General features: G+C 33.4%; 1 protein-coding gene across 1 annotated transcript; it reads right to left on the bottom strand.

Moving 5' to 3' along the window:
* Positions 1–13,344: 13,344 nt before the first annotated feature.
* Positions 13,345–17,163, bottom strand: LOC143254580 (innexin unc-9-like). Its single transcript, XM_076509737.1, has 2 exons — positions 16,374–17,163; positions 13,345–15,683 (listed from the first exon to the last, which is right to left on the bottom strand). Exon 2 carries the CDS (start codon positions 15,380–15,382, stop codon positions 13,970–13,972), a length of 1,413 nt encoding a protein of 470 aa, XP_076365852.1. The 5' UTR covers positions 15,383–15,683; positions 16,374–17,163; the 3' UTR covers positions 13,345–13,969.
* Positions 17,164–24,420: the final 7,257 nt, after the last annotated feature.

Raw genomic sequence — 24,420 nt, 5'->3', positions numbered from 1 at the left:
ACTAAAAATTTCATCCCTACAATTAATTCTTGGCAGTTCCTGACGCAATAAGTTTATGACCTTTATCTTTAAATGCTTTTATAAATCCCTTGTACTTATCAATTAGCTCTTCTGACTTACAAGGTAGCATAATCTAACTCTTTTCTCCCTATTCTCCGCGCAAACTATTTTCTCCACATACTGTGTCAAGGAATCACCTGTAGCTGCAACCTTTTTAAGTTAACAATATATATCCTTTTCTATTCATTTTGCTTTCCCTCCCTCCAATAGTTCCTCATTAATGTAAGCCAATGACTTAAATCTGTTGCTCAATAAAATAGGGTCTTTAAGATTAAGTTCACTACTTTTAACCGTATGACTGCCCTTTCTAACTTTCTGAATGTCATTGTTAATCTTAACTGATGACTCTTTTGCATGTAAAATCTCAACCATTAGATCACCTTGACTATTTCTTGAATTTTGGTGTAATGAAGGCACATTTTACAATATGTGGACTAATTATTTCCAACGTTTATATATTAACTAAATACGTTATTATCAGTGTTTGTTAATTTATAAATATTATGTTTTAACATTTCAACTGTAATTATATCTGTTCTAACCGTCATCAGGTAATTATGTACAAGGGCAAATCGAATGAACAATACCAGATAGGTTTATTATAAAGGTGGAACATACCTTTATTAGCTTCTTCGATAGGCCTGGCATGCCTAGCGCGTTGAGGCGTGCGCTTCGTAATCTGAGGGTCGCGGGTTCGCGCCAAACATGCACGCCCTCCCAGCCGTGGGGGCGTTATAATGTAACGGTCAATCCCACTATTCGTTGGTAAAAGAGTAGCCCAAGAGTTGGCGGTGGGTGGTGATGACTAGCTGCCTTCCCTCTGGTCTTACACTGCTAAATTAGGGACGGCTAGCACAGATAGCCCTCGAGTAGCTTTGTGCGAAATTCCCAAAAAAACAAACAAAACAAGCTTCTTCGACAAGAAGTTATTATTATTGTTGTGCGTGAAAGATTTATCACGTTGCACATATTTAAGTTGATGTAATTTCATACGTCCAAATAATTTTCCATATCGCACCTTTTTAATGTGCTTTGTTTGATGTAACGCTAGTAGAAAATCAGAATTTGGAACAACTGTGGCAGTACCATATGTGTATGGGTGTGTTCTTTTTTTTTATAGCAGATCTACTGTGTTCACTGAGGGAAATCGAGCGCCTGGTTTTAATAGTGTAAATCCGAAGACTTACAGCTGTCCCAACGGGGTACGTTAGCAAAAAATATGGTCTTGCATTTACAGAGAGGCAGACAGTATTCTCTACCTTTTAACTTGACTAAAATGATAGCCATACTTATAGATTTTACAGTAAAATGTATTATCCAAGCAAATACATAACGTTAATAATAATATCAACTATACTTGTGTATTGCAAAAGCAGTACTGATGTTTAGGTAGTCTTGTGCTAAATATTTTTATTCTTATTTTGAAAACTAAAATTCCATTAAAAATACATAAAATTTACCAACAAATATCACAGTAACTTCATTGTTTCAAACGTCAAGAATTAAAAGTTATAATTATGAAATAATACAAACATATAAATTTAATGGCCCGGCATAAGTAAATGGGTAAAGGCGTGCAACTCCTAATTTGAGAGTCACGGGTTCGCATCCCCGTCGCGCCAAACATGATCGTCCTTTCAGCCGTGGGGGCGTTATAATATTACGGTCAATCCCACTATTCGTTGGTAAAAGAGTAACCCAAGAGTTTGCGGTGGGTGGTGATGACTAGATGCCTTCCCTCTAGTCTTACACTGCTAAATTAGGGACGGCTAGCACAGATAGCCCTTGAGTAGCTTTGCGCAAAATTCAAAAACAAACATACAATAAATTTAATGCCGTTAGATACGACAAAGTTCGCTAGAGGCTTGGTTTAGTTTGCTTTGAATTTCGCACAAAGATACACAAGGGCTACCTGTGCTAGCCGTCTCTAATTTAACAGTGTAAGGTTAGAGGAAAGGCAGCTAGTCATCACCACCCACCGCCAATTCTTGGGCTATTCTTTACCAACGAATAGTGGGATTGATAGTTACATTATAACGCCCCCACTACTTTTCATGGCGAGCATGTTTGGTGGAACGGGAATTCGAACCTGCGACTCTCGGATTACGAATCGAGTACCTTAACCACCTGGCCATGCCGGCCTAGAGGCATGGTTTCACAATATATTTTGATTCAATAGCTGTCTTCATAATAGGTCAGGAAGTACACTGTATATGTTATAAAGTTTGAAAACAAGGTTTATTCACTTTTGACTCAGATCATACATTTCACAAATTTCCTTTATTTACCACTTACATACCAAATGACAACCAAATGAATGTCTGAGATATTGTGATGAAATGATGAGATGTAACGATAATTCCAACCAAAATAATTGAACAAATCAGACTCTTAAATATCTGGAAAATATTTACAAGAATAAAGAGTTAAACAAGTACACTTGGATATCAATGTGGTCCCTTATAACAAACAAGTTTAATAAACAGTTTAAACAAGTGATAAGATGATAACTGTTCTGCTACTTTTGTTTTCACTCGATATAAGTAGCAATTTGGAATCGCTTTCATAAACGAATTTATTAATGGTCGAAGAGTCCTGTTTAAAAATAGAGCTTTCATTACAATGTACTGTTTGGATATTTGATAATGAATATGTTGTACGTTAGTTTTATATATAAAAGAAGTTTCTTGGCTTGGTAATAGTATATGATTGTCGAGCTATAAGTCTACGGATTACAACTCTAAAATCCGAGGTTCGATTCCTCTCGTTCGACACAACAAATAGCCAGATGTGGCTTTGCTCAAATAAACAAACAGTATGTGGGCTTGTAACGTTAAAACTGGATTTCGATACCTATTGTGTAGCTTTGCGCTTAAAACGAATAAACAAATCATTGAACAAGATTTAAGAATAAAGAGCCAATGATATCGTTTCATGCAAATATTTTAAAAACTTTCTGTTTTGTGCTAATATTATTGTTTTCTACAGTTCATGATATATTTATGTAAATTCCAGTCTAAAATTAGTTTGGTTTGTTTAGAACTTCTCTCTAAGCTACACGAGGGCTATCTGCGCTTGTCGTCACTAATTTAACAATGTAAAACTAAAGGGAAGGCAGCTAGTCATCAACACCCACCGCCAACTCTTGGGCTATTCTTTTTACCAACTAACAGTGGGAGTGACCGACACATTATAACATCCCTACGGCTGAGAGGGCGAGCATGTTTAGTGCGACGGTGATTCGTACCCGCGACCCTCGGATTACGAGTCAAGTGCCTCAACCACCTGGCTATGCCGGGCCTGTCTTGTATTAGTTTCTGTGTGTTGCCATCATTATGTACCTCATAACATTAGTTTTGAAAATAAAACACACATGATAAAAAATCGATTTTATACACGAAAAATTAGTTCTTTGTTTAGCTAAGCAAAATTCTGCCTTCCATATTGCAGTAAAAAAAATATACAGCGTTTTATCAATAAAAGAATCTAGTATTTTACAAACACTTTGTTTGTTACTGGTTTGTTACTCGATCTATTTCAAATGGAGGAGAAAATGTGTTTATATTGTTTGGTTTGAAAAAATGCCCCCCGCTAGTAGGTACTGATTTACAACACTAAAATCAGGGGTTCGATTCCCCTTGGTGGGCTCAGCAGATAGCCCCATGTGGCTTTGCTATAACGAAAACACAAAAACACGCTTTGAAAAATATGAAGAATTATATACAGTTATACTCAGTATAATTTATCGAAAAAGTAAAAATTATTACAAGAATAGTTAGTAAACATTCTCAGAATTTGTACTCAATAAACTGTCCATTTCGAGAAATACCGGAGATTTTATTTTTCTAAACACATAGTTACATAAGTGACTACCTGTGCTGTTTGGTTTCTTGTGTGAAGCTGACCACGAAGTGCCCAGACATATTGCTATGGCACAAGGGCTGTATCCACTACGGGTATTCGAACTCCTAATTTTAGCGCTGTATTCTCTCGTGTTTTTCGGAGCCAAGGTGGTTTAAAAGAAAACGTAATTTTTCTGATACTGTTTTAAACAATCTTTATTTAGTTGTTGGAAGGTTTGTTAATATTGTTTATATAATTGCTCCATACATAAATGTATAAACAAGTATGACAATATATACATTAGCTATATTCAGCTCTTTGTATTAAATTTAAATTAATATCATATGTGAAAATAAATAAAAAATTCAGATCTGAGAGATTAGCTAAATTTTCTTTATCTGAAAGTAAACTATTTATTAAATTATAATGTGATTATGTGCATAATTATTCTTGTATTCTAGCCATTCAAGATAATAAGATATATGAAATTGTTTTACTATTTGCTCAAAGCGAACATTAACTTGAATATAAACAGAAACACAAACCTTTAAACAAATCAAATAAAAACAACACATATTACCTAGATATAAAAAACCTAAACACTTCAACACTTTTCAATATTCATACTGCCTACTAGATAAGTTCTTATCTATAATATTATTTTCAATGGTTGATTTTATTAATAATACAAATTTTTAAAACCATTTTGTTTTTCGTTTTTTAAGTTTCTAAATGCTAAAGATTGCTTTAGCATAAAAAGTCAGATGAGATTTAATGATTTAGTGACTCAACGGTATTCTTTTTATGAATATAAAAATTGAAACTCTATCACTTGTAAAACTTTTCTGTAATTCTCAGATATTTTCCCAACTCTTATAAAATGTCAACAAACAATTTTTTAAAATTTTATTTATAAGAAGTGGGCGTAAAAATTAGCTACTAATTTACATACACTATTAAATGTTACCAAAACAGCTCTACAACACTTACTAACTCAAAAAATATTACAAACATGAAACATAATCTTAAGGTGTTTTTCTCCAAAACACTATACACAGTCGTAATAAAAAGTATTCACTTTTCAAATTAATAATTATCTTTGTTACACAGAAATGGTGTTAATACAGAAGAGTTGATAGATATTTATAATATTTTTATACAAGCGAATGTTGAAGTAAATCTTGAAATAAAAGTAAAGATAATATAATTTTCATTGCTTTTAAGAAATATCAGTGGAACACAATATGTTTGTTGACTTTCATTAGCAACAGATATATTCATATACATCATTTTACACAGTGACATCTAGGAAACAACAATTACACAAATAACGATTTCATTTATCAGTGGTGGAGAATTTACAAAAGTCTGTTAACTTCACACTGGATAGGTAGCGTAACTACTGCCCTGTTTTATTTTTAATTATTATTGAAACTTTTTGACTGGTTGAGAGTTGGAAACCCTTCTTATTTGACAAAATACTTTAAACTAGCTACAGTGTTTGATACGCAAGGAAAATGGAATTAGAAAAAAAATTATATACTTTTCTTGTACGTTCTGTTTTCCTTAAGTGAATCATAGTATTATTTATGATTCCGTATTTGATTTTCATTTCAGGTTTTACTTATAATTATAGTTTTTACCCTGGCAAATATAATTTCAGCTGCTTACTGAAGAATCTAAAACCAGTCCATATTTCAGAAGCACATTCGGTCCACATTAGTAAACACAGAATGGATCTAGGAAGTCTTATTGTATATACAAGCTATTTATTAACATGAATCTTAGGCCATTTGTGTTTATTTCAAAGGTTTCTAGAGACGCTTCGTGTCACACTTCAGAAGACGCAGCAACTTTTACTAAACGCCGTTTTATTTTAGCTTATTGGGAAGAACAGCCATATGCATAAATAATGACATGTAAGTGAGGCGTTATCCGTTACCTAAATACTTCCGATTTTCCGTCATTTCCGTTCTAACAGCCGCTCTCAAGAAGCTCTGCAACATTAACCAGAACCACGGAAAAGTTAGTTTTTTGAGGAAACTTAATTTTGTCTTTGTTTAGATGAAACTTGATTGATATTTGAAAGGAAGGTTGTGCAGTATAGAAAGTAAAAAACAATAACATTGTTTTGAAGATGATATTTGTTTGTTTTTATTCCTATTTTAAAAGGTTTTTTTTGAACGAATAATCCCAGGATAATCAAGGTGAGGCTATAATTCTACCACTTTTGTTTAGTTCATGGACGATTAAATCATTTCCTACCCTTGTTCCTTCACTCTTCTTCTACAGGGGAGGGCCCGGCATGGCCAAGCGTGTTAAGGCGTGCGACTCGTAATCTGAGGGTCGCGGGTTCGCATTCCCGTCGCGCTAAACGTGCTCGTTCTTTTAGCCGTGAGGGCGTTATAATGTGACGGTCAATCACACTATTCGTTGGTAAAAGAATAGCCCAAGAGTTGGCGGTTGGGTGGTGATGATGACTAGCTGCCTTCCCTCTAGTTTTACACTGCTAAATTAGGGACGGCTAGCACAGATAGCCCTGGAGTAGTTTTGTGCGAAATTCAAAAACAAACAAATAATTCTACACAGGTAAAACAATCATTGGTTTATCTCTACCACTGATTCATCTTACAGATTTAAGTAATTCCTGTTTCTAACATACAGTTCCTGTTTCTTACACAAGATCATCGTTTAATAGTTTCATAATTTTATCACTTAATAATTATTATGACATGTAAAACTACTTAGTTTTATACTTTTATTTAGAATTCGTCTTTGCATTATTGTGGCTGTATTAATATTTTCTATATTATGCCATGATGCATATAAATTATTTTTTTAGGTTTTAAGAAAACAAACTGACATCACTCTAATCTAAACGTCTAGATGATGTATGTCCATATAGTTTTAGAGAACTTTATTTAATTCGTTAAAACAACTGTTTTACAAACAGCAAAAAATGTAAAATGAAATATACAATTTTTTTTGCAAAAGCACTAACTCTAAAGTATACTTTATTATAATAATTATTATACATATGTCTGTTAGATTACGTTAGATAACCTCGATTCTGTACTTTGCTTACTTTCTGCTAGAAACAAAATACTTACTATGAATGACGAGACACTATTTTTGCATAAATGTCGTTGAAAACAATGCATTCAAAGGCACAAAAATAGTTTACAATTAAAATGAAACGAAAATTAGTTTTTTACTATTTATTTTGTCGTTGATTAGAACTGTCTTGGAAAGGCAGTCAAAATTAATAAAAATGTTCGTGGTAGTTGGTAGACCACATGGTAGTTGCGTTTTCTAAAAAATAAAAATAAAAAATTATTTTACCCTGTGTCTAGTCTTTGCCAGAATGAAAACAAAGCGAAATTTAGCTATCTAAGTTATATTAAATATTTATTTTCTTCTTGTTTGTCATTAGAAATTTAGTTAAACAAAAAGCAAAAATCGTTCAGGAGTTTCAAATTAATTTTCTGGGTAGGGTATTATAAAAGCACACGAATTCGTGCTTTAAACTAAAACTATAAAAAAAAACTGTTAATTATCTAAAATTATGTTTTGGTATTATCAGATTTTGGACCGGAAGAAGCCGACAACAATGTCTTGTAAGGCTTGAATGTCTTTAAGGACTTTTGTTAACACAGAAAGATTGAATTGTATTCTCAAGTACTTTAATAAACTTTTGGAGAAAAAGAAATAATATTCATATTTTAAGAACCCTACGTTACTGCTACAACCTCGACAAAGATAAGTCCATATGTATTATGTGTTACCACGGGTCTCTTTTTGCTGTTCATATATACTGAAGTGTAACATTTCCTAAGAAATCAAGATTATATGTGAAGTAAAATACTCACATGTGTTAAGTATTTTAATTGTTGGAGTAACATAAATAAATATGACAAACAGAAACAAACCAATTTGTTTAGAGCCTTCGATTTAAAAACAATTTTCACTTTTTTAGAATGTCAAGTTACTACTTATTACATTTCGTACTTTTGGATATTAAAATTCTTTCTGTAAACTATAGGAAAGTGAACTGCTCATCGACTTGTTGGTACAACTCAGAAACATCAATCCGAAAAATGATTTATATTTAAGGAATTATTAATAACCATTTTCTTTTGAATAACGACAAGACAAAAGAGCCCACTCGTCATAGAAATGAAAAGAAATATGTACAGTTAAATGTAAAAGGGTTTTGTTTCAACTCTATGTTAACAGAACCTATAGGGTATAAACGTGCAAAACAGTAATCTACATTTAGAAATATTGAGCAACTGAAACTTAAATTCGTATTAGTTATTTTTATTTACCATTAAAACTTTTATCAGTTATTGCATTTATGTTTCAGTTGGAGATAAAACGGTATGTGTAATTGCATCACAATATTAATTTTCTTAAAAATATTAGAAAAATGGGATAGACTTGCTTATTTTTCTTAACTTTCAGCAAAAATCTCTTTTAGAGTGTACAAAATAAGTTGTTTTACGTGAAATTTATAGAATTTTATTCAGTTCTGTGGGTTCTAAATAATCAACATTTATTACTTTGTTTTACAACATGTTCTGGGAGAAACATAGAGCCCAAAATACTAAATTATAGTGTACAAATTTAGCTTCTATTCCTTGTTTTGAAGTAAAATCTTAATGTATTCTGAACAGTAAAATTCATTGTCTCTCAGTTTCCTGTATAGCGTTCGTTTAAAAAGAGAAAACTGAATCCACTGCCCTGTAAATTACTCACAAACAAGTTAATATAGTCATGTTAGTGCAATGAGATACTGTTTACTTATACAGTGCTAACTCAAAAAAACCTTTATATAATAATCAACATGAGAACGACTGTTTACGATGAGTTATTACAGTTGCAAAAACTAAAAAGGTTTGAAATACAGTGTAGGTTCTATCAAATTTGTAGTTCTGTAGAGATAGGCATTTTGGCACTGTAGATGGCTGATTACTGACACTTTTGTATTCCGGAGATAAGCCATACGCTATTAAATCTTTGTTGTTGCTTTGATTGGTATTATTGACTGGAATGTTTTGTATACTTAATTGTATTACTTTTAATATAATTTTTTTACTGTTATACTTTTTTCTTGTCAAGATTTAATAAGCTATACCCATAACTAACAACGTTGAATCTTAGACATGTGGTAGACAGGTTCTGATTAGAAGTTAATGTCAAATAAATAATGTATATTTTTCAAGGCGTTTAAGTTTTGGTAAGGAATATTCTGTCAGATATGGATTAAATGTTTGTTAGTGTTTAATTCCAAATTGAATGGAGAATATAATAATTACAAATTAAACTAATATAGATTTTCAAGAAACTCGAACCATGTTAAGAAGCACACATTATATTGAAACGAGAGCCACTTTGCAGCAGATAATTTTTCAAAATTAAAGTTTGAAAATAAATTCAGACCTACTATATTATAACACGTTATTCACTATTTAGTCTAGTTGCTATAAAATAATATAGAATTATTGAAATCAAACTATATTTTTATTAATAATATTTGTCTTCGAAATTCGTAAAAAGAAAAAAACATCGTGTCTAAGTTTAGGTTATTAGAAAAAAAAATCTAAACTAATTGTTTCACTGTTTATCAAATAGAATGATGATCTCAATGCTGATCATATGCCTTAGTGTTTCACTTCACACTATTAGAGCAACTAATATCTAAAGTTACAGAGGGTTAATCAATCAAACTGTTCGTTTTCACTTAATCTGTCACCTTCGAAATTGTCCTAGCCACACCATGCCATATGAGCTTATGACATGTTTCCTTTCGGACCTGGCATGGTATAGTTGTTAGGGTGATCGACTCGTAGTTTGTAGGTCGCGGACTCTATATGCCCTCACCACATATGTTCGCCCTTTTAGCCGTGAGTGCGTTATCATATAACAGGCAGTCCCACTTCTTATTAGTAGAAAAATAGCGTAAGAGTTGACGGTGGGTGTTGTTGACTAGCTGCCTTCCCTATAATATTCCACTTTTAAATCAGGAATAGCTAGTGCAAGTAGCCTTTGAACAGCTTTCCGCGAGATATAAGAAACTAATTCAGTTTTTAAGTAGCATGTGCTGGATGATTAGAATTTTGAATATTTTGTAGAAATAGTAGAAATGTTCCTAGTTAGATGAGAAGTGAATTATGTATAAATAAACTCTTATAAATTATGTTGGTATAAACGAACTGTTGAGAAACACTAATATTCAGTTACACATGAAATACATCATAAATTTAAAGTGACGTAATATATTCAAAAGAAAACACACACACACACACACACGAAATTTTTTAAAGTGACGTAATATTTTAGCTGAGTTAGCACTAAAGGGGCATTATCTGATCTGGGTAATGAAATCTGATATCTACTCGATAAGCCGATTTGGTAATTAACTTTCAGTTTTATTAGAAAACAGTTGCAAAAGCCGATCTGGTAATAAAGAAGCGTGATCAAATACATCTATATAAGCCGATATGGGTACTAAACTAAATGTCATAATTTTACAACCTATTCACCCATATTTGTTCTTGTTTATATAAAACGTGTGATATCTTTATTTCCGAAAGAAAATACATTTTACACAGGCTGTGTGTGTTTGTTTTAACAACTACTAACAGAGAGAGCTGCAAATGAACTATTGGCTTTTCTTATCATATCTTATGTCTTCATTTACGATTCGGCCTCATAAAAACTGAGTTAGTTTTCGAAGAAGCACGAGCGCTTTCTTTAAATTAACTGTAAGATAATTCTGTTACCAAGGTGTTTATTGCAATTTTTGTGTTACGATAATATTAATAATGATAAAAACATAGAAATTAAAAGTCAAAAGACTTAATGGAATTATAGGATTTCAACTGCTTTATTTCCGTTGCTTTAGGTTTTCTGTCCAAGAGATTGTGACCATTAGAACTTACTAGTTTGATAATTTCTTTTAAATATCAATAATTGTGCTGAATCTTGTTGAATTAATGTCTTTATATTTGAAACTTTCTCAGAAAATGAAAAAGGCTACTACTAAACACTGTGCTTATGACCTTCCCACGAAAAGCACATTAGATAATTTTTTCTTGCCTTTTACAATGTCCATTTCTGATATGAAACTTGAACAGAGCTACAAAGGAGTGAAACTTTGTAACTAAGAATTTATGCGCAATATTTGGTTAGGCCATATAAATGTTAGCAATAAAATTATTAAAAGTCCAGAGGTCAGTTGCTTCAGCGAGTTTGGAATTTTTTTGTAGTACATATGTCTTTCATGATTCTGTTTTGTTTACTAGTTCATTTCACAAAAAATATTTGTTTGTTTTGAATTTCGCACAACGCTACTCGAGGGATATCTGCGATAGCCGTCTCTAATTTAGCAGTGTAAGACTAGAGGGAAGGCAACTAGTCTTCACCACCCACCGCCAACTCTTGGGCTATTCTTTTACCAAAGAATAGTGAGATTGACCGTCACATTATAACACCCCCACGGCTGAAACGGCGGGCATGTTGGGTGCGACTGAACCCACGACCCTCGGATTACAAGTCGAACGCTTTAACACGCTTGGCCATGCCGTACAAAAAAGAAAACGAATGAAAAATAACAAAGGACTAAGTCGCACGTGTCTCACATTAACGTGTTTCAAAAACTTACACTGAGGTAGAGAAGAGTTATCAGTGCTACACGTCCCTAATTTTGAGTTTATAGACGAAAGTAAAGAAAGAAGCCACTGAATAACACCTACCGCCGACTCTTGAGCTGTTTCGGTAGAATAGCGGAATTTGAGGATTGCGCTAATAACGCAAAAGTGATAATCGCCAATTTTGTTGCGATATTAGGGAGCGAACCACGGATATATGGATGCATGGTCTGAGACGCTACCAATTAACATACACAAGGTCGGCTAACACCTTCTCTCTTATCTTGTAATTATTATATCAAAACAAGGCAGTGATACCAGGTGTAGCAGAACTGCAAAATTTGTCGCACAGCTTGCTTGTAATATTGTTAGTTACTGTATTTGATTTGCATAGCCTAAATAAATGTATCGTACATGCATGCGTATAGTAGAACGTCAGGTAAATATTTAAGTGTAACTATGTTGGAATCCGTATAACACGTACTTTAATTAAACATTTTATATTCTGTTAGAGAAATAATTTTACATTCATACCCGCTTTTGAGTGGAAAAATGAATTTTTAAACAGAGATAATCCTATATATTATTGTAGCTTTATCATTTTACGCTTGTAAAATGAGACCAACATGCTGTTACATAGTAAAGTAAAAATGTACGTAAACTCACTGACAACCGAATGTCAACGCTTTGACGTGATTTTGGAGTATTGTTTGTAGTTAAGCACAAAGTTATACAAAGGGCTATCTGTGCTTTGCCCTCTACGGTTATATGTCGAAAATGATTTCTAACTGTAAATCCGCAGACAAGGGGTGAGACGTGATGTTAAGACAGCTAGGAATGGATTGAACTTCTGTTAAAGCATTACCTAACTTCAGTTCAGGAAACAAGGGTTATAATCAGCATTATTAACACTACTAATAAAATGTTACACGTACTGTTTCCTTATTTCTAGTAAAATGAGTTTTAATAACTTACTTGCCCCATATTATTAGTTTTTAATACGTTTCAAGGATTTATTTATTGTTAATCTTAAAGGGTACATTCTGAGCAACCTGTGCTTTACCATCCGGCGTTATGGAAACTAGATAATTAATGCAATAACCTTCAAACTTACTATTAAACCACCGGCTGACATAATTTATTATTTCAATGTGATACGTCGGGTATTGACATATTTTTTTTAAATAAAGTATTTCTGATTTTATTAGTTGACTGTTAATTGACAAATGCTACGCGTACCGATCTAATTAAAATGTGTTCCCAGTATGTCAGCAGAGGCGCATGTACCTTTATTCAGAAATTCATACATCTGTGAATAAAACAGATGTTCAGGGGTTCAGAAAAGTGACTGGGTTTGTTTGCATGTTTGCATATTTGACATAAAATTGATTTTCATTATTTCTAAACTCTGAGTTGATGTTTCGGAACATAAACCAAATACAAAGATAATGCTATTGATTTTAAAGGTAGTTGAGTGGCTTTTGCATAAATCAAATTAACGTAAGATAAGTTTTTTATTTGTATTTTAAGTATATTATATTCATATTTGTATTACTATACTATTTCTACTACTGAACACACTAAAATATGTACTAACTGTTAGTTTGAACTATATAAATAGTAAAAATAGTCAAATCTTATTTGTAGTTTCATCTAAAATATTTATTGAGAGCACCTAGAGCGGATACTATGATTATTTATGTCAAAACTTCAAATAATTTAATAAAAGTTTTCATACATCCATACAAGAAATCAACTTGTAAAAATCTTAATATGTTGTAGTGACAGAATCATTTATTATTGATAGAAAAATAAATCTGGGTTTTTATTATCACAGAAAACAATTTTTTTTCTAAACAATATTCAAAATAACAAATCAATTTTGCTTGTAAAAGGGCGTGCTTAAGGACAGTATACTGAGTACCCCAAGTAATATTAAAGCTAATACAAACTTTTTGAATCTTGAAGTAACTATATGTTTATGAAATAGTTACCTATGAAAAATTAGGTTTGAGTTTTACTTTAAATCCTCAAATGTATTTACATTTAATAATAAAGCAAGCGTTAAAACAGTTATATAATATACCAACGTAGAAAATTTCGGAATGAACATATCAGAGTCTATTATTTTTGAAAACAGTTTCTTTTTTTTCATATGAATGTTTTTTAACGCATAAATGTGTATATTTTCAAATGATTACGTGTATCTGTTTTAATATAGATACGCATGTTGATTAAGGTATTATAGACATACGATTGGGTATTTGTCGATGCAACATGTTTGTATATATATATTTGAATATATTGAGTAGATCAGTTATATTTAAAACCTTTTACTCAAGATTTCTGCTACTACCTAAGCCTTTCGTTACGACATTATAAATTCAACCCAGTTGTTGTACTGCCTAACTCTGTTAAGAACATTTACCCCAGTAACTATTTAGAGCCTGGCGTTTCGTAGATGGTAGTGTCTGATGACTTAAATGACTAAGATGACAGGCTCCAGCGTGACAAGAGTGCCAGGAAGTAGATGGCGATACAGAAGGCATAGATGGTGGCATCGGTGTCATTTCCACTTCACTGTTTCCCTCTTCCTGTGCCTTCAATTGATTCGAGTAGAATTCCCAGAGTTTACCAATGATGGCTGTGGCCATGGCGCTGCCATGGTTATATTCAATTAGCCGAAGTACAAAAACTCCGTCCCAGCCGAGGTAATTAGACGAAATCTTCCGGGCTGACCTGGTCACTTCACTCATGTTGATCAACCTTGTCCTCCACAAGCAAAGTTTGATGAAAGCGAGCCGGTTGCAAGAGATATTTCGCCAAATCCACATCGTTAGACTAAATGCATTGAGTGGAAGGATAAAAGCTAGGTAAAACCAAATTACAGAATATATTTTTTCATTAAAAACATTGATGGGTAGAACACACCTACAAACGTATGTTCGAAGGGTACCTTGCATGGCAGCGCGAACTTGACACAAACTTTGCAGGGGAAATCGTGGCGAATTCCACCATTCTCCATTCGTTGTCAGTCGACGTAAAATTTCTATCCCGTGTCGGAGGTAGCCTTTTCCCATAAAAGCGCTGAGAAGCAAAAACTGTACTCCCACGTTGATTAAATACAAAAACTTGACCAATATATACAACAAGGACAAGTACCGGCTCGGTCCGGGTACACAGCGGCAGCCTATTAATGGCAAGCGACAAGAAGGGTCCGTGCACCAACCAGAGTTTCCGGTCACGAGAGTATGAAATTGGTCCACAAATTCAGATAATAACGATTCCCTCTGCTGGCATCCTGGCGGAAGGGCGGCAATGTCGGAGGCTCTCTTCAACAAACGACGGAGCTTTATCCCCGCGTTATTTGCACAAGCCCCCCACACAACGAAAGGTAAGTGAAAACATATACCTTGCAGCATTAATATCAAAGGAGACCACTGATAATAACTTACACGGATTCGACGTAACTTGTCCCTCTGCACGGTATACATGTCAAATCCACTGTTGTCAATTTCTTCAGGGCCTATCTTGATATCTGGTGGATTTTGCGGAATGTCAATGGTATCATGGTCGCTGTCAAGGGCCACTAAATAGTAGGTAGACGCCGTCCAACAGAAACTATTAACGTACCGGGCCTGGGCATCAGTGAAGTAGGTTGGTGTGAAACACTCAATGGGTTCTCCAATGTACTGTTTGGTGAAGATGGGTAGCGCGAGGAACAGGAAGACAATCAGCGTGTACTTCCGGTTGAGCTTGTCTACACCATCGTCGATAGGTACATGAAGGCCCCCGATCAGGTCGTGAAAGCGGAAGAAATAGGACATCTCGCCCGAAGCCTGTCGGGGGCGGTGCGTTAGATGGGTCAGGGTGGCGGATGAAGTGGTCGTCTTTGACAGAGTCAAATTGTAATAGAATATTCAGAGTCTAGCGTATCTAAATATCGAAATGATACACTTTCTATCTCCTTAGTTGACCAGAAGAAACTGGTAACTGACCTCTCTAGTACTTGACTATGAAATTGCTCAGTTTTGCGCAGAAGCGAATATCTACAGAGCAAATTTAATTCAGTTTCTGGTAAATGGAGAACGTGAACTGTAGACTGATTCCAAATGAGCATAGCCAAATCTGGAACACAACAAATAATAAATACTTTTTAAAATTAGATAAAGCATTAATATTCGTGAAAAGAACACGAACGTTAATAAGCATTCATAATTTAATTTTTTCACAATATAACACAGTTACTTCATTAAATGATGAATGTACATGAAGTAAGGCTGGTGAAAGGTCATCACTTTCACAATAACAAAACACCATCTGTTCTGGACAATAGAAAACAGAGTCTGACTGAATAATTCTAAGACGTTTATTCTGGCGAAACTAAGCTTAACAATAAGTATTTTTAACAAACATTTAAATGCGATAAACATTTAAATAAAAGTAAACTATTTAAGCAATTAAGCACACATTATAAAATGCCTAAATGTTACTGTCTTCTCCAAGTCCTTATTATTACAAAATCGCAGCAGATAAAGTTGAAAACCTCAGTCAAACAACGTTTTTATGTTGTTGTTTTTTTTGCTTTCTGTTTCTTGAAAATATTATCAAATGAATACAATTCTAGACTTGGAATACTAAAGAAGTTGAAGTTGAGTAAAACAGTGTGAGAGTTATGCATAATAGACAGATACGAAAAACAAGTTTAATTGTAAGACATACTGTAATATACAGAACTATTAGTGGTCATTGAAACAATGCCATACTTAAACACCTTTATCAGCGATAAGTCGTAAGAGATGTGTTTCCATTACTTACCTTAATGCTCAAATCAATATTTTTGGTCATTCGGCAAAAACTAAGTTAGCATGCAACCCTCTTCGATCACTAAACACTGAGTTCAATTTGGAGAGAAAGTAGAGAGACAGACAGTTGCCATCCAGAGAGTCAGTCACCGTAAACGAGATAGAATTTTATCCGGAGATGGAATTGCATCATATTACCAAGTAACTGAAAGGATAATTTTTGATTAAGATTGACTTAAAAGTGGGTATTTCGAGTATAATCGGCGTTAGATCAATCACTAAAGTCCAGAAGGTTCGGGAGTTCACGCTGTTCCGGTAAATCTCGACGAGTGAATTTACTGAAATTCCCTAGACTGTTAAAGAAATCAAACACACTCCAGATGGCCGTGCACGCATCACGTTCCCCGATCCTAGTGAGCACAGAAAGGCAGATCCTGAACTCCAATGCTCACCAGTTCAAGTGACCTCTAGTGGTATCCAAAAATATACTCATCGAGCTCTGGATAGATGGTAAGTTATAAAATAACACCAGTACGAAAGATAGAGCTTATGTTAGAGTCCTCGTTTCTCACAGTGAAGTATCCTTTATTAATGTTCCTTGGGTTTATCTTGCAGGTCATTCTCCGTCTGCTAATTTCTCGAAAAGAGTAAAGTTGTTGCTATGTTACGGTAATAGTAACCGTGGTTGTGATACATATCATGCGTTGGTTTGCTGAATCAGTTACATGTATATACGTTTCAACAAAAACCCACCTGGGGTACAGATGTTGTTACGCACATCAACGTTCAAACAGAATCAGTAAACAATTAGAAACCACATCACGCCAACTCTACTGGTACGAAAACGAAGTTATTGTTATTACGACAAGTGCTAGTAACGGACGAACTAGTTTCAACACATGATCAAATATGAAAAAACAAATTAAAAAAAACACCTCTGACGATACACCCACGCATGCGCGCAGAAATGCAGCTTAAACAAGTGCACAAATCCATATTGATGAGAAATTCGTCAGTGAAAAGATCGATTCTTGATCAGTAGGCTATGACTTGATGTATTTGTTTAATCTCAGAGCATAGTAGAAGAAAATAGCAGTACAATATCCAGAAATGCTGTACAAACATGCTATTTTGTGACAAAGAATGCGTGGGCCTGGCATGGCCTAGCGCGTTAAGGCGTGCGCTTCGTAATCTGAGGGTCGCGGGTTCGCGCCCGAGTCGTGCCAAACATGCTCACCCTCCCAGCCGTGGGGGAAGGGGAGGTTATAATGTCACGGTCAATCCCACTTTTCGTTGGTAAAAGAGTAGCCCAAGAGTTGGCGGTGGGTGGTGATGACTAGCTGCCTTCCCTCTACTCTTACACTGCTAAATTAGGGACGGCTAGCACAGATAGCCCTCGAGTAGCTTTATGCGAAATTCCAAAAACAAAACAACAACAAACAAACGACAAAGAATGCGACTTAAAAATGTAGAAAAGTAAGTTATTAATAAATAATATAGTAATTGATGAATCTACATAGATAGACTATTCTTAATAGATGCCTATAAGAAAACTTCGAGACATTGATATTACTGAAGCATATTTGAATACATATATAGTAAAACAATGAAATACAACAACCAACAGGGGAGCAGTTTTGTGAAATCAAATACAATAAATATTTATGAAGTGAAATATATGGAATAAAATACGACGGGAGAAAAAAAGGTCGTAGAAGTGACTGAAAGAAAAACGACCATGAAAGAAACAGCGACAGAAAAACTAAATGGAAAATATTACAAAGGCCCTAAGATAGTAAACAGAAACTGATGAAAAGAAAGTAAAAAGGAATGTCAAATTGCTTAAACGGAATGAAAAGCTCAAAACTGAATAATACAGGTACCAGAGAGCCAAAAAAGGTTTGGTAAAGGAAAAGAGAATCAGGCACGTGACAACGACATTCGCTGCAAAAGCAAGAGAAGGAAAGAAATACAACAGAAAAACCAATAAAAGACAGTTCCGCAAAAAAAGCACAAAAATACAAAACATATATAGAAAGACATAAAACTTCAATGAAAAGTTGTAATGAAACAGGGAATTATGTACACTGCAAAAACAGCAACGTTTGTAAGGATAAGTACTGCTTTGAAATTAGGCATTGTTGGCTTTCCCAATCAGGGCTGAATAAACGCCTCTTAGTAACTGCACTTCCTTGTGTGTTCATATTTGTCCTCGAGCACGAAAATCATATAATAATAAAAAGTAGTTAACTGGAAGCCCGGCATGACCAGGTGGTTAAGGCACTCGACTCGTAATCTGAGGATCAGGAATTCGAATCCCCGTCGCTCTAAACATGCTCGTCCTTTTTTAGTCGTGGGGGCGTTAAAATGTGACGGTCAATCCCACTATTCGTTGGTAAAAGAGTAGCCCAAGAGTTGACGGTGGGTGGTGATGACTAGCTGTCTTCCTTCTAGTTTTACACCGCTAAATTAGGGACGGCTAGCGCAGATAGCCCTCGTGTAGCCTTGCACGAAATTCAAAACAAACCAAAACCAAACCCAGTGAAGTACAATGATCATCTAAAATTAAACAAATTTAAAGCACTTGAATTTTCAATAGTTTCTAATGTATACTTATCAAAAAAAATTCCATTTCTACCGCAACGAAGAGCAGAATGGATGACATGATATAAACACTTGTACGTTTTTGATACTGTTTCTATTTATCTGTATATCCACCCACACACTTACCAATAAATCCACACGAGTACAGAGACGTATGTACATAAATAGGCAAACAGATGTCTTGGATAGATGGTATTAATTTGGTTTTCGCTCAAAACTAGTACCTTTTTTGCAATAGTGCATCTTCAAATATAGATCTAAAACAATACAAAATAATTCTAATCGCAGACATAGAAATTTTGCTCAAAGTTCAAAGTTCTCGTTGAGTGTGCTAAAAATGAAGAAATGTAGTGAATGTGAAGCCCATCGAATTTATTATTGTTAAAAAAAAAGAACAATTTCATATTGAACGTCCAATTATTTAAGTATACTCTAACAAAAAATAATTGTAATTAGATATCTAAACATGTAGGCCTTTAGAATATCATATATTTAAAAAGAGGTTATTTGTTTGGGATTATAAAGTAAGCAATGACTTGGTCGAAGAAAGACCAGAATAACACATAGTAACAAGAGTGTGGTTGGGTGTGTGTTTTTTTATAACAAAGCCACATCGGGTTATCTGCTGAGTTTACCGAGGTTAATCGAACCCCTGACTTTAGCGTTATAAATCTGTAGACTTACCGCTGTACTAACGGGGGACCGATAATAAGAGAAGTCGAATAGTGCTTTTCTAAGACAAAAACACCTTGATTACAGCGTAGCTTTATCTAACCTTCATACTTAACATTTCGCTTCTCATATGTCACAAAGTACCAAGTAATTTTGAAGTCCTCAAGAAGGGTGTCATTTTCTTTTTAGGCTTTTTAATCTGTCTCACTAAATCTGGGTCACCTGGTGGGTCAACTTCCAAACTATACAGCTTTGACAAATCGCCGACAGTGAATAATCTATTGATGTACATCATCACTCTTTTTTGTGTGTGTTGCTGCTTTCTATTATATTTTTGTTTCTCAGCTTAAATCAGTATAGTAAATAACTAATATGAAACACTGTTGGGCTTGAACTAACGCTTCAGATTTTTTTTTTATTTTCAACTTTCTATATGATTTTTGAGATAAAGATTCAATGTAAAATGATAGCCTCAAAATCTATCTGATAAAATCTAGTCAGTTTGTATAAAACAAACTATTATAAATATTTATTTTAAAACTAAAATATTAAGCAAGTATTATGAGCTAATATATTTCAAATGTGCTTAAAACATGTATCTTGTAACAAGAGGTTATATTTATATCTGTCTTCTATATTCCTTGCACTTTTTATAGATATAATTTCATAAATAGATCGTCGTAACTGTCACTGAACAAAGACTGTTTTTGTATCACTTTCTGGAGAGTTAAATTGTCAGTTCATATTATTACACAATATACGAAGTAGAACAAACTACTTTATTTAAGAGGAATGTTTTATAAGATAATTAAAATAATCTACTATACTTTTCCTGTCCCACAGTGGGACAGCAGTAACTCTACGGACTTAAAACTCTAAAATTCTGGGTTTGATTACCCGCAAAGGAAACCGCAGATAGCCCAATGTGGTTTTATTTCAGAACAAACTAAGTAACTATGATACGTTTTCGGCACACCAGTGGCACATCGGAATGTCAGCGGAATTAAACGCTAGAAGCCGAGTTTCGATACCCGTGGGGGGCAGAGCACAGATAGTACAGTGTGTATCTTTGTGCTTAATTACAAACAAATAAAGTGTGTCTACATTTTTTCGTATTATTAAAATAATTTTTAATAGAAAATACATAAAATAATAAAGATCATTGATCAGTACATGGACAAAAGTTACGGGCATAACAATGAACTTAATTTCTTTAACTATACAACATCGAAACAGCTTCATGTTCAAATTACTTACACTGTCTTAAATATATAATACCAAAACAACTTCATGTCCAAATTACTTAAACTCACTTAACTTTATAATAATTAATTGCAGGTATTTAAATGCACTAAACCTACTTAACTGGATATCTTGAGTTGCATTTACGTTGAAAAAGAATTCATGTTTTCTTAATTTAACATATTAACGTGTGATATGTTAATATATTAAAGTTTAATAAAAAACTAAATTTAACTCACTTGTTTATATGTAAAAAAGACTTTTGGGGGTATTAATAGAATTATTACCCTACAACATTTTAATAGTTTCTGCGGATTTGCAACACACGTAATAGTTGACAGTTTAGACATTAAAATACCTCCTTATTTTTATTTTTATTAATCTTCAATCTTAATTATGTGTATGTAAATTGATAAAACCTGCAATTGAGCTCATTTTAATATTTTTAAAAGTAATCTCTATTTGCATATTTATTTCATTATTGAATTATTAACTATTTTCAGTTCGCAGTTCTAATTCGTGCATCCCAGTGGCACAGTGGAATGTCTACGGACTCTCACTGCTAAAAACCGGATTTCGATAGTCTATTGTGTAGCTTGTGCTTAATTAAAACCACCAATCTAATTTGTTATGTCAGATGAATTTAAAACAATAATATATAGACCAGGCTTTTCTTTCTGTGTTTATACTAACAATGATATTGAGCTCTTCTGTTTTCTCATTAATCGGGTGAAAATAACATTAAAATTTATCTATTTAATCCTAATTTTTGCTCTCTCTGTATGTGATAAAAATAACTTCATTTAATAAACAGAACTGATGTTTAGTGAACATATAAATCTACAATGTAATTAGTAACTTTAAACCGTCTGATCATAAGGAAATTTTGAAATAATTAACTTATTTATATATGATATTTTTATGGAACTAACACGTAATCACATCGTTCTGTAGCAAATAACTGATGGATTTTAGTACAACAATTTCCACTGCAACCATAAAATAATTCTGTTTGGTTTGATGTATATTGCAACACAGTGATCCTTATTTTTTGACTGATATTGTAGAGGGAGGACAGCTACTGAATAGTACTCACCGCCAACTTTATGTACTATCTAATCGAATAACTGGATTTAACCATCACTTGGAGAACTTGCAGACCCAAAGTGCAGAGTACGTTTTTGGTGCAACGATATGCGAACCGCAACACCTAAAACTTCCAGTCAGAACATATTAACTAATACAGCCACACCTAGTCCTCAAGTTATTCTGATGAGAATAACTTTAATATCGTCATGAAATAATGAAGCTTTACGTGTTTCATCTACACCATAAACACGTATCTAACGTGTTTGATACTCTCATTTGAGAGAGTTGTTTTGTGAAACTAAAATAATTAATTACTGCATTTTTTTCATTTTTTAGTATGGTTAACTCAGAGTCTTTCTTCTAGCGCACAGCTTTCATAAGCTATCTATTCCATAATTATTATTTTCTTTTCTTTACAATGAAATCACGGTGAATGCCGTTATACATAACTATTTCTCAAGGCATAAGATCATGCTATTCTTTAGTACAAAAATTGGTGTATTACGAACACGAAGGACAGCTGAAATGAGATAAACTAAAACCCTAACTTTCTGCTTAGCTGAACCATTAAAGTCAAGTCATGTTGAAGTCAGTTTCGGATGTCTTGCTTTTGATACGAAAATACGATGAATACCGGAGCATTTTTATTCGTATTTTTCCAATAATTTATGTCTATTACAACCACAAAGAAGGTAATTTGAAATTATATCTACAAAAAAGCGCGTTGTTTTATGAACAGAAAAAAACAAGAGCAAACAAAAAAAATCAAAATTTGTCGCATATCATAAGATGAAAGAACGTTCACAATTAGTTGTTTTTTATTTATTTCCTTAAAATATTTTGGACAACATCATGAAAAAAGTAACACTGCTGCAACACATTTATTTTAAACATCTGACACCAAAATGTTTGTACATGAAACGGTTTTGTAATAAGGTTATAAGCTATATGGCATATATTTGCTAAATATAAGGTATATAGATAGATACTTATAAAAATAAAAACGAATATCAAAAATAAGTGACATTAAACACGAAATGGAGATTATATATAAAACTCGTATTTTCTATAAATTCTTTCATCGATTCTTTAATTTTACTTTATAATCGTATCTTTAGACTATTTTTTAAAAAAACAGGTTATCATAAGATTACTTTATGAATCTGCAGTAAGCTATTTAGTAAGAATAGAGCTGTGGTTCTTATCATAAGCATCAATGACTAAGTATAAGTGTTCCTATGAAATGGCCCGGCATGACAAGGTAATTAAGACACTCGATTCATAATATGAGGATCGCGGGTTCGAATCTCCCTCACACCAAACATGCTCGCCCTTTCAGCCGTGGGGGCGTTATAATGTGATGGTCAATACCACTTTTTGTTGGAAAAAGAGTAGCCCAAGAGTTGGCGGTGGGTGATGATGACTAGCTACCTTCCCTTTAGTTTTACACTGCTAAATTAGGGACGGCTAGCGCAGATAACCTTAGTGTAGCTTTGCGCGAAATTCAAAAAATAAACCACACAAACAATCCTATGAAATACAACTACAAATCTGTTAAAACGGTTTAAAGTTTAAGCAATAAACACTGTTTCATTTTCATATCAGATAAGTGTCTTAAATATGTTGGCAAGAATTATATAATTAATTTTAATTAATTTAATTAATTTAATTAATTAATTAATTTTAATTAATTTATATATTTTCTTGTAGATATATATTTCTATAAATAATGAGTTTACAGTACTTGTTCAAACGAAACAAAACTGTTGCTGGGTACTTACAGACAACTTAATTTTCAAAATAGTTATAATTTAACGTTGTACATGAAACTTTATTAATTACAGATAATTAACTAAAATATTGTAAATATTAGATCTGTTTACATACAAGTAGCAGTATACGTGCAATACTGTAAAAATAAACTAATTAACTGTTGCACTTTGATATGCAATATTTTGATTTGTTTGTTTGTTCGGAATCAAGCACAAAGCTATGCAATGGGTTGTCTGTGCTCTTCTTATCAAGGTTATCGAAATCCGGTTTCTAGCAGTGTTGGTCCACAGACATCCTGCTGTGCCACTGGGAGCGCAATAGTTTGAACTTATGAATACATTATAATATTAAATGACATCATTGTACATCAGTGCCAATGTTGAAGACAGTTTGTCAAGCGATATTTATCGTGATAATTACTGCTATCACTGCTTCTTTAGTTTTTAATTATTTAATTGATTCTATACTAACATACGAAAAATAACTGGAAAAGGCCTCTTTTATTGGTATTGCATTTCGGTTAATTTCATAACATATGAAACCAAAGAGAGAGCGTTTTACCACGATATCTGAGGTTATAAAACGCAACACAATTTATATTGCTATCACTGCACAACACTTTTTTGAAAAGTCTTGCTTCCTGAAAAGTTTTTGCTGATTGTGACAGGTACCTGGTGGGT

This window comes from Tachypleus tridentatus, chromosome 6 (genome assembly GCF_004210375.1).
Source record: "Tachypleus tridentatus isolate NWPU-2018 chromosome 6, ASM421037v1, whole genome shotgun sequence".
NCBI classification, from domain to species: domain Eukaryota; kingdom Metazoa; phylum Arthropoda; class Merostomata; order Xiphosura; family Limulidae; genus Tachypleus; species Tachypleus tridentatus.
This window is presented reverse-complemented; position numbering and strand designations above follow the sequence as displayed.